Raw genomic sequence first — 14,975 nt, 5'->3', positions numbered from 1 at the left:
TATCCATTCATCTGTCGATGGACACTGAGGCTCCTTCCACAGTTTGGCTATTGTGGACATCACTGATAGAAACATCGGGGTGCAGGTGTCCCGGCATTCATTGCATCTGAATCTTTGGGGTAAATCCCCAACAGTCCAATTGCTGGGTCGTAGGGCAGGTCTATTTTTAACTCATTGAGGAACCTCCACACAGTTTTCCAGAGTGGCTGCACCAGTTCACATTCCCACCAACAGTGTAAGAGGGTTCCCTTTTCTCCGCATCCTCTCCAACATTTGTGGTTTCCTGCCTTGTTAATTTTCCCCATTCTCACTGGTGTGAAGTGGGATCTCATTGTGGTTTTGATTTGTATTTCCGTGATGGCAAGTGATGCAGAGCATTTTCTCATGTGCATGTTGACCATGTCTATGTCTTCCTCTGTGAGATTTCTCTTCATGTCTTTTGCCCATTTCATGATTGGATTGTTTGTTTCTTTGGTGTTGAGTTTAAGAAGTTCTTTATAGATCTTGGAAACTAGCCCTTTATCTGATATGTCATTTGCAAATATCTTCTCCCATTCTGTAGGTTGTCTTTTAGTTTTGTTGACTGTATCCTTTGCTGTGCTGCAAAAGCTTCTTATCTTGATGAAGTCCCAATAGTTCATTTTTACTTTTGTTTCTTTTGCCTTCGTGGATGTATCTTGCAAGAAGTTACTGTGGCCAAGTTCAAAAAGGTGTTGCCTGTGTTCTCCTCTAGGATTTTGATGGAATCTTGTCTCACATTTAGATCTCTCATCCATTTTGAGTTTATCTTTGTGTATGGTGCAAGAGAGTGGTCTAGTTTCATTCTTCTGCATGTGGATGTCCAATTTTCCCAGCACCATTTATTGAAGAGACTGTCTTCCAGTGGATAGTCTTTCCTCCTTTATCGAATATTAGTTGACCATAAAGTTCAGGGTCCACTTCTGGGTTCTCTATTCTGTACCATTGATCTATGTGTCTATTTTTGTGCCAGTACCACACTGTCTTGATGACCACAGCTTTGTAGTACAACCTGAAATCTGGCATTGTGATGCCCCCAGATATGGTTTTCTTTTTTAAAATTCCCCTGGCTATTCGGGGTCTTTTCTGATTCCACACAAATCTTAAAATAATTTGTTCTAACTCTCTGAAGAAAGTCCATGGTATTTTGATAGGGATTGCATTAAATGTGTAAATTACCTGGGGTAACATTGACATTTTCACAATATTAATTCTGCCAATCCATGAGCATGGAATATTTTCCCTTTTCTTTGTGTCTTCCTCAATTTCTTTCAGAAGTGTTCTATAGTTTTTAGGGTATAGATCCTTTACTTCCTTGGTTAGGTTTATTCCTAGGTATCTTATGCTTTTGGGTGCAATTGTAAATGGGATTGACTCCTTAATTTCTCTTTCTTTAGTCTCATTGTTAGTGTATAGAAATGCCATTGATTTCTAGGCATTGATTTTGTATCCTGCCACGCTACCAAATTGCTGTATGAGTTCTAGCGATCTTGGGGTGGAGGCTTTTGGGTTTTCTATGTAGAGTACCATGTCATCAGCGAAGAGGGAGAGTTTGACTTCTTCTTTGCCAATTTTAATGTCTTTCTGTTGTCTGATTGCTGAGGCGAGGACTTCCAGTACTATGTTGAATAGCAGTGGTGAGAGTGGACATCCCTGTCTTGTTCCTGATCTTAGGGGAAAGGCTCCCAGTGCTTCCCCATTGAGAATATTTGCTGTGGGCTTTTCGTAGATGGCTTTTAAGATGTCGAGGAATGTTCCTTCTATCCCTACACTCTGGAGTTTTGATCAGGAATGGATGCTGTATTTTGTCAAATGCTTTCTCTGCATCTAATGAGTGGATCATATGGTTCTTGGTTTTTCTCTTGTTGATATGACAAATCACATTGATTGTTTTACAAGTGTTGAACCAGCCTTGTGTCCCGGGGATAAATCCTACTTGGTCATGGTGAATAATTTTCTTAATATATTGTTGGATCCTATTGGCTAGTATCTTGCTGAGAATTTTTGCATCCATGTTCATCAGGGATATTGGTCTGTAATTCTCCTTTTTGGTGGGGTCTTTGTCTGGTTTTGGAATTAAGGTGATGCTGGCCTCATAGAACGAATTTGGAAGTACTCCATCTCTTTCTATCTTTCGAAACAGCTTTAGTAGAATAGGTATGGTTTCTTCTTTAAACGTTTGATAGAATTCCCCTGGGAAGCCATCTGGCCCTGGACTCTTGTGTCTTGGGAGGTTTTTGATGACTGCTTCAATTTCCTCCCTGGTTATTGGCCTGTTCAGGTTTTCTATTTCTTCCTGTTCCAGTTTTGGTAGTTTGTGGCATTCCAGGAATGCGTCCTCTTATGAAGATTTATAATAAAGGCACTTTACGTGAGGGGGTCATCTCTAAAAATTATTCACATTCTGTTACCAATTCTCTTTGATATACCTTTTTTGTGTTCAATGTAAATGATTTGGGATGAATGAATGGTGTCCATGATTCTTTATTGTCAAGTAAAGCCTTCATGTTAAAATACAGAGAAAATTGTTAAAAATGTATCAAATAAGATTTCTCCAGATTAAAAATAAAAGATTTGGGTAGCCTGGGTGGCTCAGCAGTTTAGTGCCACCTTCAGCCCAGGGCCTGATCCTGGAGACCCAGAATTGAGTCCCACATCAGGCTCCTGCATGGGGCCTGCTTCTCTCTCTCTGCCTGTGTCTCTGCCTCTGTGTGTGTGTATCTCTCGTGAATAAATAAATGAAATCTTTAAAAAAAAAGATTTCTCCAGATGATTCTAATATAAATTAAGTTTCTATGTAATTAGGTTCTAAAGTATGTTATAAATGTTTGCTGGTGGATGTGATGGGGAATGCTCCTGAAGTGGTGACATGAAATAGCACCCAGCAGTGAACAGAGGTTTAATTTGGAATTTTGCTGACATGTTTCAGGTAATTTCCTTGTAGAAAACATACAAATAGCTCTACTTCTTAGTGAGTGCTGTGACATCACTCTGAGAAAAGAAAAGGGCAATGACAATGGTATTTTTTTGGTCAAGTTGGGCCAGAAAGAAATGCTAATAAGGTCTGGAGAGGGTATGCTGAATAGCCAAATTTCAATTTGGGGAAGGGTTCTTGTGGCTAAAAGAGAGTAAGAATATTCTTAAAATGATGTTTATAGAACTGTACATTGTTTTTCTTAAGAAGATGTAATTGGTATAGTCTTAAAGAAGATGAGGAGAGAAAACTTATTTTGAGAGACAGAAGAGCAATTCAGAGAGGTAGAGGTTCCAGCCTCAGTCTTGCCTGTTACTACCCACCTAATCTTTGTCACATTTAACCTTGCTGGGGCTTTTTCCCCTGTGGAGTGAAAATACTAGTACCCAATATGGTTTGGAAGGCATTTTTGAAAATGGAAGATTAATTGCAAAGGATAAGCACCCCCAAAAGATTATGAAGAGATTTGAAGAGACAGGAGATAGAGGATGGAAGCCAACTTGGGAGGGTATTAAATGAGAAGCTTATTTATTCATTCTATGTAGGCAGAAGTCTTTATTACAGGACCGAAAAATTCAGGAGACCTCAGGGATAGTGCTCAGTGGCTAAGGTAAATTTAAAGAAAAGAATGAAAAAAAAATGGAAAAAGGAAAGAAGATAGGAATGAAGTATATAGCTCATTCTCTCAGTAATGATTGAAACCAAAGAAATCAGAATCACACACATACACAATCTGATTATTGCTTGAAAGGAAGATTAAATACAATAATTTGAATTACTTTGATGAGTTGACTTTAAAATCAATTCCAGGTACAATTAAATTAAAAGAAAAATTCTTTTTTTTTAAATAAGTTACTACAGGTCACAGGAAAAGTTAAAATACATTTAATATATTGTAATATTAAAATAACTAGTGATGAGTATGATACAAATTGAAAAAAACAATAGATTGTGTCATTTTTTTCATCAACACAGATATAAATATTTAAGTAAATATTTTTGCATATTAATCTAAGAGTATACAATAATAATAATTCACCTGACCAATTGGGCTTGGTTATAAAGATAGAAGTTGACCAGAAATAGGAAGTCTCATTTATATAGTTTTTATATTAGTATATTAAAGGAGGAAAAATACGTTCACATGAGAGAATCTGGAATTGCATTATGATATAGTAATAATTTCAAATAAAAATTCTGACATAGGAGTAAAAAAAATATTGCTTACAAATGATAGACATTCCTTACCCAAATTCTAGAAAAAATATATTATCGTATAATGAAATATTAAAGATGGTGCCATTGTAAAAGAAAAGGATAGGTGTGTCATTAGCACCGTTATTTTTCAACATTGTTTTTGACATCCAACATAATGGAATAATTCACTAATATGAACTAAATGCTTTTTAACAAATGATGCTGGAGCAATTGGGCATGTAGTAGAATAACACTTAAATAAGATATGAATCTCAAACTAATCTTTAAACCACATATAAAAAGTACTTCAAAATGCCTCAAAATGTAAATTATAAAACTATGATCCTGTTAGAAAAACACATAGAAAATCTTCAGGATCTTCTAATAGGTGAAGGATTCTTCGCTTTGATGGCAAAAGTATGATTTATAAAAGGAAAAAATTGATAAACTGGACCACAATGATTTAAAAAACTTTTTCTCTGGAAAAGTCCCTTTGAAAAGACAAGATGGAGACTATGAGGGAAATAGTCTCCTATTAGTTATTAGGGAAATGTAAATTATAACCACAATGGTATATCAGGACATTGATATCAGAATAGCTAAATTAAAACACACGCGCACACACACACACACACACAAAACAAATTGTGGCAAGAATGCAGAGAACGTGATCATTTATATATTGCTCTTGAAAATGCAAAATGATAGAACTACTCCAGAAAAAGCTCTGACATTTTCTTGCAAAATTAAACATATACTTACCATATGACTCAGCAGTTGCATACTTTGGCATTTATCCCAAGGAAAGAATAATTTATGTTCAAACAAAGCCTGTCAAAAATGCTTATAGAAGCAATAGTCATAATAACTTAAAACTACAAAGGACAACACAGATGTACTTCAACAAATAAAAGGTGTAACAAACTGTGGTGCATTCATACCCTGTAATATTACCCAGGACTAAAAAAGAAACAGAATATTGATAGACTCAACAACTTAAGGTGGATCTCAGAGTGATGTTGAGTGAAAAACGCCCATTTCCAAAGGTTGCATATTGTATTATCCTTTTTACATAGTGTTCTTTTTGTTTTGTTTTGTTTTTACATAGTGTTCTTGAAATAACAAAATAACAGAGATGGAAAGTAGATTAATGTTTTCTAGTGATTGCAGAGGGAGGCTATAATAAAAGTCCCTATCACCAGGATAGAACTCTTCTCTACCTTGACTGGTGCTGGTCATATATGATAAAATTGCATAGAACCAAACATACTCCCATATACATGCACAAATGAGTACCTGTAAAATTAAAATCTAAATAACTGAGTGTATAAATATTAATTCCTTTTTGTGATATTGATTATGCAAGGTGTTGTATGTACTTAAGAGAAACTGGATGAAATATGTAAAGGATTTTCTCTCTTTTCACAACAAATACCTCACACTGCATGTGAAACTGCAAATAACTTACACATATATATGTAATATTTAATATTGAAATAAGAATGAGAAATATTCTGTTCAAGGTAATGATAAACTGTATACAAGAAGGATTAAATCTAATAGGAAAAGTAAAGGATCTATACGAAAAATAAAAGATGTGATATTATAAATGTACATAAAATGTGACTGGTATAAATAGTTCTGAATGAAAAGCTTCAATATTACAAAGTGGTTAAAGTTTTCAAATTTACTATGCATATGTAGTCAATTTTAATAAGATTCTCCATTTGGTAGGTTGAAATATGATTTTAATGCCTATATAAAGGCATTGAAAACATGTTTGAAATATCATTTGAATTTGAAATATTATTTGAAAATAAGATTATTTGGTATGTGTACTTGCCTTATAAGGTATTTTTTATATTAACATCTATATCTATATTTGTATTATAAAAGATGTAGTAATAAAATATGTGTAAGCATCTATATCATAAAAGATACAGTAGATAAAATATGTGGAATTTATTTAGAAACAAAAAGAATCTTAAAGAAAAATAGGTGTGTGTGTATATATGTGTGTGTATATATATGTATATATATATAGGGTTTCTTTTTTTAAGATTTTATTTATTTATTTGAGAGAGAGTGCAGTGGGAGGAGCAGAGGGATGGGGGGAATAATCTCAAGCAGACTCAGTGCTGAATGTGGAGCCTGATGTAGGGATCGATCTTGCAACCCTAAAATCATGACCTGAAGTGAAATCCAAAATAGGGTGCTTAACCGACTGAGCCACCCAGGTGCCCTGGTTTAGACAAATGTATGATGACTTGTATCCACCATTATAGATCATACAGTGTGGTTTTATTGCTCTAGACAATCTCTGCACTCCACCCATCCGTTCTTCCTCCCCCTCCCCCACACTGTCCACAATCCCTGGCAACCACAGATATGTTTAGAGTCTTCATAGTTTGCCTTTTTCAGAATATGACATAGTTGGAATCACATAATGTATAGATTTTTCAAATTGTCTTCTTTTACCTAGGAACAGGTATTTGAGTTTCCTCCATGTGTTTTCATCCTTGATAGTTCTTTTTTTTTTTCTAAAAATTTTATTTACTTATTCATGAGAGACAGAGAGAGAGAGAGAGAGAGAGAGAGAGAGAGAGAGAGAGAGGGGCAGAGACACAGGCAGAGGGAGAAGCAGGCTCCATGCAGGGAGCCTGACGTAGGACTTGATCCCAGGTCTCCAGGATCAGGCCCTGGACCAAAGGTGGCACTAAACCGTTGAGCCACCCGGGTTGCCCTGATAGTTTATTTTTTATCACTACATGATAGTCCATCATCTGGATATATCACAGTTTTTTTATTGATTCACCTCCTGAGGGACACGTTGGTTTTTTCCAAGTTTTGACAGTTATGGATAAAGCTGCTATAAATGTTCATATATGTGGATATAGGTTTCCAACTCATTTGGGTAAATGCCACAAAGCACAAATGCTGGATTTTATATTTAGTATTGTGATTAATCACTTAACTGTCTTCCAAAGTTGCTATGGCACTTTGCATTCACTCCAGCAATGGATGAGAGTTGGTCATTTTATTTATAACTGAGACCTTCTCTGATGCCTTTTGCAAGATACTTCTCTTCCTTTCTTTGAACTTCTACAATACTCTGCATCTTCATTCTGACATTTGGCATATTCTTTCTTGCTTTGCAAGTGTGAAACCCTCAGGATAGATCATAGAAAGGTCTCCAGCAACTTACAATATTTCATTTAAAATTTTGAAAACTAAAGGTCCAGTATTTGATGAATGAATAAAGAAAGTTCATATTCTGATGTGACAGACTATCAAATGGAGCATTTTGTTTTGAAAATTATATGTAATCACAATGTCCAATACTAGCCTTGGGATCATACAGTTCTTATTATCGCCATTAGTAAAAAAAAAAATTTCCAGGTGTTTCTTAGCAGTTATTTTGTGTGTTAAATATGTGGTTGATTCATGTGAAAGGAAATTGCATTTGAAATTATTAATTCTTTACCCCAGCTTTTTGGCTGGAAGAAACAAAGCTCCCACTGCAATAAGTGCTGAACTTTTAAAAAACAATATCTAATGAGGTTAGTATATATCTTTGACATTTTATTTCCAACCGAAGTGAAGGTCAGCACTGAGAGGTAACAAAGGTGAATTTATACAGTAAATAAAAAGTGCCATTGAAAAAAAAATGAAATACTGCTAATATTCTATAGCCTCTTGTATCAAAAGCATGTTTGTTATGCCTGATTTTGGTACTTAACCATAGTATCTTACACTTCCTAGATTCTTGAGTTTAAAAGGGGAGTGCAACTAATTTTTATGCCAGGGACATATATAAATGTCTGCTTTTTATTAATATTCTGGATTTGTATTATTTGAATTCTTATACTTAACTCCTAAATCTATTTAGTATTTGTTTGGTGGTAATTGTTTGCTGGAACTTGGTATTCACTCTGTTTATTTGGTGAACTTACTTCTGAGTTGGGAAGTTTTCTTTATCATTTATATAAGGATCTTCAACTCTCTTATCTTTAGTGTTTATAACAAAAATACAAATTTAGCATTAGAAGAATATGTCAAAGTTATTTTAGAAAGTAATGGACTAGATTATGGTTAATCCCTGAAAAATGTGTGGTACAATGCAAAACAGGAACTCTTCAACTGCTTATATATTATATATTGCTCCATAGCAATTGGTTGCTCTATTAAATTTGTGCTAGATGAAGACAATTATAGTATTTCAAATAGCTTAATACCTTGAAAAAATTCATGAAGCAAAAAGCTTCAAATGTCAAAGACCATATGAAGATAACTGTATTGTTTTCTAGTTAACATAACTTTGAAAGAAAACATTCCAAATTTTATAACTCATTAGTTTTAAAAACTAACATGAGATAAGTGCCTAATCTCAGATTTATTTTATTTTAGATGAACTTACAAATTCATCAGAAACTAGATTGTCTTTAGAAGACCTCTTCAGGAGAGATTTTGTGCTTCACGACCCCGAAGCTCGATGGATCAATGGTATGTGCATGAATTTGTGTGTGCTATATTTATTTTGAGTTCCATGTAATTAAAATTAAAGCAAATAATGATATTTATTAGTTAGTATTTTAATTGACATTGTGCTTCAACAATTACGTGTAGCAATACACTATTTAATCAGAAATTAATATCTTGGCTCTTGTGAGATAAAACTAATTCCTAAGATAGATCATCAATCAAATTATTCTCCAAGTATTAGACATACTGTTCTATCTCTGCTATTCTTCACGATCACCAATTATGTGGCTTTAAGCATGGGTTAAATCTTAACATTTCTCTGGATAATTCTTCTTGCTGTGGAAGTATAGATTTTGAGAGCCTATATAAGCAAGTGCTTCAAATTAGGCAATCAGATGCATTTTCTTTTCTCTTTTTGGCTTTTCTTTTTAAGCTCCAGTGCTACAAAGTAGGAAGGATCTTTGCAAAGTTGAAATACTTAGATGTGGCATGGAAATATACTGCACTTTGTCCTTTTCTGGCTTGGCAAAAACATTGCCTCCTTTCCCTCGGGTTATTTCTGATTTTATTATTATCAAAAGTTCTAAAAAAGCATTTAGATTAAAAAAGAAACAACCAAAAATAAAAACCACTGAATATCTTCATGGACTGTGGTTTGTCTTAATGTGAGGTAATAGGGGACGTTACTGCAAAATCTAGTCATGAGAAATATGTTGGTAAAAAGGAAGTCATGTATCCATTCCTTGAATATTCCAAATTGCCTGACCATACTAATCACTGTTGTTAGATAGCTGTTAATCTTTGCCCTTCACTTTATTTAGACATAATAACTTTGCTTGTTTGCAAGGCATGGAGTCAATTATTTGTATGACAGATAAAAAGAGCTTTGCCTTTTTATCTAATAAAGATCATCTCACATATAGTCCATTCTTTCTTCTCTAATATTCTAATTAAGTGCATTTATGCCTGCAAATTAAATGATAATTTGTGGAAGCTATAAAAAGAATGTAACTTAGTTTGTGAGGGCAGAGGCCAAATCATACTTGTTTACCTAGCACTGATACAGTTCCTTGAGATCAGCAGGCACTCAAGATTTGAATAAATGAATGAATGCATTTAATTGAAGTCCAGTGTTATTATTTTTAGATAAACTCAAGTTACAGTTAAAATTGGCTGAAAGATGAATGTGTATCATGGTGATGGTACATGATGGTATTATAGATAGAACAAGATAGCATTTTATTAAATCATTTGTATATTTATATTTTGAATTGTTCATAAATTTGAGACTTGCCATACTGTTGCTTTGCACTATGATTACTTTAGATGTACAGTATGTTTAGTTCAAATGAGCGCTATGGCTAAGGAAGGCTAAGAAAAAGGTATATAATTACCAGATATTGCATGGACCTCTCACAAATCTTTCTCCTGCTTTTAATTTTAAAGTCATTTTTGTAGTTCCTAGCATTTCTATTTTGTATCAAAGTTGACATAAAAATTGTGGAAGAAACTCAGGGTCATTAGATTTGAACTGCTCAGGAACATTCTGTTTTATTTAGCATGATTTTGGCCAAACAGCAGAAACTAATGTAGTCTTTGACTTTGGAAAGCAACAAAAAATCATGGGCTTCATCTCCCTTCTCAGGTGAGCTTGGACTATTTAAAGAGGCATTTACTCCTGTGTATAACTGACACTTTGATATTGAAGTGCCAAAGGCCTGGACAGATACTTAAGCAGTGAACTGCATACTAAATTAAGCCACATTTCAATATCTAGGACACACATTCTACTTTAACACTTTAAAAGATACCGAAATAATATAATTGCAGTTAATCATTTTCATCATTGTTTTCATAATTTCTTTACCAATCATTGGTAAGTGATCTTGAGAGAATACCCCAGGACAAGCTGCAGCCTTATTATAATACTCTAACTAAAACCTAAGGCCTAAACACTTATAAAATAATTTGACATAAAAAAATTTTTTTGAACAAGGTTAAACAAAATTTAAGCTTTCAGGTGCATGCAGTCTTTAAAAATACCACTGAAAAAATTGACTCACTGTCAGTAGATTGTGTGCACCAGGTTGCTTTTCATGCTTTTCAAGTAGAGGAATAGATTTGTGCTCATTCATTTCTCTTATCCAACTCAGATCTCCTTTCTGGCAATCACTAGATACTTGGCCTATTTACATATTCCTCACATAGCCAGAAAATACAGTGGGAACTATATGGATAAAATGTGTAACCTTGGCCTCATTATCACGGATTATATCTTAGGGTGAAATGTGATCTTTTTCTTTATGAGATGTCTCATAGGTCATCTTAGTATATAAGTGGCTTGAAGGAGTCAAAGCTGAGCTCATTTGGAGGCTTCATTTAATTCTTGGAGGTCACCTAGGAACACTTAATGCATTACTGATCAAGGAGAAGGAGGGAGTTGAGATGGCCCTGGCATGTCTAAGATGTAGCACAGCCATGTCGTTCATTATGCGATTTCTCAACTAATATATCTGTGAATGTCATCGCAGCCTTGGATGGGTGCTCATGTTCATGGCTAGCTTAACAGCTGCCTTCCCCCAAATCTGCTCATATCCTTGAAATCTCCATTTTTATAGCATCTTCTTCCTAGTTATGTCACCTTGAAACCTGGAAATCCATCTTCGGTAACATTACTCATCTCTTCACATACATTTGATGATCAATCAATCATCAAAGAAAGACCTAACATTAATTGACAGCCTTCTGTGTTAGGTTTTGTGCTAGGTGCTTTCTATACATTTTTCATGAATAGCATGTAAAGTTAAAATTATTAACCCCAGAAAACTGAGACTTCAGCAAAAAAGTGTATGCGAAAACACTGCTGATAAGAGATGGACCCTGGTTTACTCATTATGTTTAAATGTAAAAGTTACTGTTTTTCATTGTTCGGCTCTGAGATACCATTCTCAATCTCTAACGTGTGTCAGCTACTTTAATAATCTCCTTGCTATAGATTTCATTGCTTTAATTATTTAATATTACAGTGATGTCCTTTCCCTAGGTATATCCATATAATGTTTTACCTTATGTGGTCACTTAAAAAAAAAGATATATAAGCATTTTTATTGATAGGCTTATGAAATAAAAAGTGAACAAAGAGGCCTTCCAAGCAGTGTTGATGGCGTGTGATATCACACTATCTATATTGTGTACCAGTGAATGTGTCCAGAGGGCTGGATTTGGACTTTTTTTTTCATTTTGCCTATATATTTTTTCTAAATTTTCTTTACCAAAGAATATATTTATGTGACTTTTATAACTAATTAAGAAAAAAATGCACTCCCCCTTTTTTAGTCATATAGGTCTCCAACCAATCCCTCTACCAGTTCTTGTCAAATACAACTTTATAAGGTCCAGCTGAACGGATTCATGCACTTCTCAAAAAAACATCAGAAGAACCCCTTTGCCAGTTGTGACAAGTTCAACTCATTTCCCAAGATGATATCCAAAATAGATATGTAAATCGGGGTTTTTAAAAATTATGTGTGATATTATGACATATCGATATAGGAAAGTCATTAAAATGAGACAAACCAGGGCAATTTTTTAAAGCCTACTAATGTTAGTGTTTTGTTTTATTTTGCTTTCATTTAAACTGGGTATGATAGTTCCCATATGTAGAAGCATAGTGAAAGTTAAATAACATAATATATAAAAAGCAAATATAACAAAGGTAAAGGCAAAAAGAAAAAGGTAAGAAAATATGTAAGTAAAAAATGAAGATCTGAAGCCTTATACGTCTTCAAATGGTTAGGATCCTGATAGCCTCTTTTAGACATTCTGTAGACTAAGGGGGGCACCTGGCGGGTCATCACTGGGTGTTATGCTATATGTTGGCAAATTGAACTCCAATAAAAAAGAGAGAGAGAGAGAGATTCTGTAGATACCAGATATTTCTTTGTAAATACCCCTTTCATCCTGATGAACAGTATACGGGATATTGAATAGAAAATGAAAAGCCATTGTTGTATTCTTCATGAAAAAAATAAAGCAAATGATGGAAATAATATCAATAATAAGAGAACTAATGATTGGGTGAATCAAACAAATGAAGCTTGTTTGTTATTTTTTGGCACTTTTATCATACTAGAATTTTTGTCTATCCATTCACTGTGTTGCAGAAGCTTTGGATATTTTTGTAGATAGAGAGCTAGTTACAATTCTGACAACATTCTCACTCCCAGCCCTCCCGGTCATAATTTTAACTCTTTTGTCTTATTTTTTATCTTCCAGAAAAAAATTTATAACCATCAATCAAAATGATAGAATTGAACTCAGGACTATGAGATTTCAGGGGATAATTTATATTTTTATTACAATATAATATATAAGGACAAAATGTTGTTAGTATATGTGCAAAAGTGGATATACAGTTAGATGATTTATCTTCATTTAGTTTTCCATCTATTTAATGGAATATTTTAAAGCTATAAAGTGATTTTGTGAAAGAAAAAAACTAGAACAGATCAGAATAAAATGTGAACAAAAACAGTTGAATATAGAATTGCAGTCATATAGAATTATGTGCACAGTACATTCATAGTTATGTTACGTGCATGTACACAATATAGATGCAAAGAACATGGTATCAGGATTAAATATGATAATATATCGGGACGCCTGGATAGCTCAGTGTTTGGGCACCTGTCTTCAGCTCAGGTCGTGATCCCAGGATCTGGGATCAAGTCCCGCATCAGGCTCCCTGTGAGGAGCCTACTTATCCCTCTACCTATGTCTCTGCTTCTCCCTCTCAGTCTGTGTCTCTCACATGAAAAAATAAATAAATCTTAAAAAAATATATGATAACATCTTAAGTAACTTTCTGAGGGAGTGATTATGAGTTACTGTTTTTAATTTTTTCTCCTTTTTTGTCTGTATTTTGCAAATATGCAACAAATGTGTTGTTACTTCTTTAAGATATAAAAAATTACTAAAATTCGTACTAAAATGTAAGTACTTTCAGCTCACTAAATATTTATTTTGTCACTGTTTAGGGCACTTATTTATTATCTTAAAACAAATTAGATAGTGCCTGGAGGACTCAGTTAAACATCTGACTCTTGGTTTCAGCTCAGATCTTGAGATTGAGTCCCATATCAGGATCTGTGCTCAGTGCAGTCTGCTTCAGATTCTCTCTCCCTCTCCCCTTTGCTTGTTCTCTCCCCCTCTCTCAAATAAATTAAAAAAAATCTTTTTTTAAAAAAATTAAGAAAACAAGTTAGAGACATGATCTAAAATGAGTGCCAGGGATATCTGACAGGGGCTGGGGAGTGTGGAGCCCTTAAAGATGTGAAGGAGGACACTAGAAATACAGTATCATTTAGGGAGACCTAAAAAGAGCTCCCCACCCCTGCAACCCTAGGATGAAAGACAGACTATGTTCCTTTTGCACAAAGACCAACATGAGAGAGAGAGAGATACAGATAGAACATAGGGTTGTTACTAAGCCTGGGAGAAGGGGAATGTTCTTAGTGCTGTGCCCGACGGCCTTTAAAAAAATATTTGATTATAGTTGATACACGATGTTACATTAGTTTCAGGTGTACAGCATAGTGATTTGACATTTCTATAGGTTATGCTGCGCTCGTGCAAGTGCACCTGCCATCTGTCACCATGCAATGCTATTGCAGTATCAATGACATATCCCTAATGCTGTGCCTCTTCTTCCTATGACTTACTCATTCTGTAACTGGAAAAAACTTGCATCCCCCACTCCTCTTCACCCATTTTCCCTCCACACCCTCTGCCTTCTGGCAACCAGCAGTTCTCTGTATTTATGGGTCTGATTCTGCTTTGGGTTCATTTGCTTATTCATTTGTTTTGGTTTTGTTAGATTCTACCTATGATTTCAGTCCAGCAGGATCAGATCTGGACTAACTTCAGGGGTGAAGTATTTTTTTTAAGATTTTATTTATTTATTCATGAGAGACACACAGAGAGAGGCAGAGACATAGGCAGAGGGAGAAGCAGGATGTAGGACTTGATCCCAGGATGCCAGGATCACGACCTGAGCCAAAGGCAAACACTCAACTACTGAGCCATCCAGGTGCCCCAGGTGAGGATTCTTATCATAGGAGTTTTACTCCGTATTTCCCAAGAGATTGGGACAGACTAGTCCCTGTATTTTACTAATGTTCTTTTCTTCTCTCAGTAATAAAAACATATAAAGGATGATTAAAATTATGACATCCCTAGTTCCTGATGCATAGTTCAGATAACTGAAAAATTAGGTTAAAATATAATTAATTGTTTCCTGGCCAAT

At 34.6% G+C, this 14,975-nt stretch overlaps 1 protein-coding gene across 6 annotated transcripts in view; it reads left to right on the top strand.

Moving 5' to 3' along the window:
- Window positions 1-14,975, top strand: part of DPP10 (dipeptidyl peptidase like 10) — a 1,540,096-nt gene that overhangs the window by 1,110,632 nt on the left and 414,489 nt on the right. For all 6 annotated transcript variants that reach the window (XM_072757585.1, XM_072757584.1, XM_026015550.2 and 3 more), the window contains one exon: window positions 8,597-8,692. In XM_072757585.1, coding sequence (XP_072613686.1) covers window positions 8,597-8,692 — 96 coding nt within the window. The remainder of the gene's footprint in view (window positions 1-8,596; window positions 8,693-14,975) is intronic.

The sequence above is a fragment of the Vulpes vulpes genome, chromosome 5 (assembly GCF_048418805.1).
Source record: "Vulpes vulpes isolate BD-2025 chromosome 5, VulVul3, whole genome shotgun sequence".
NCBI lineage: Eukaryota > Metazoa > Chordata > Mammalia > Carnivora > Canidae > Vulpes > Vulpes vulpes.
Note: the sequence above shows the minus strand (reverse complement) of the source record. Positions and strands in the feature narration are given on the sequence as shown.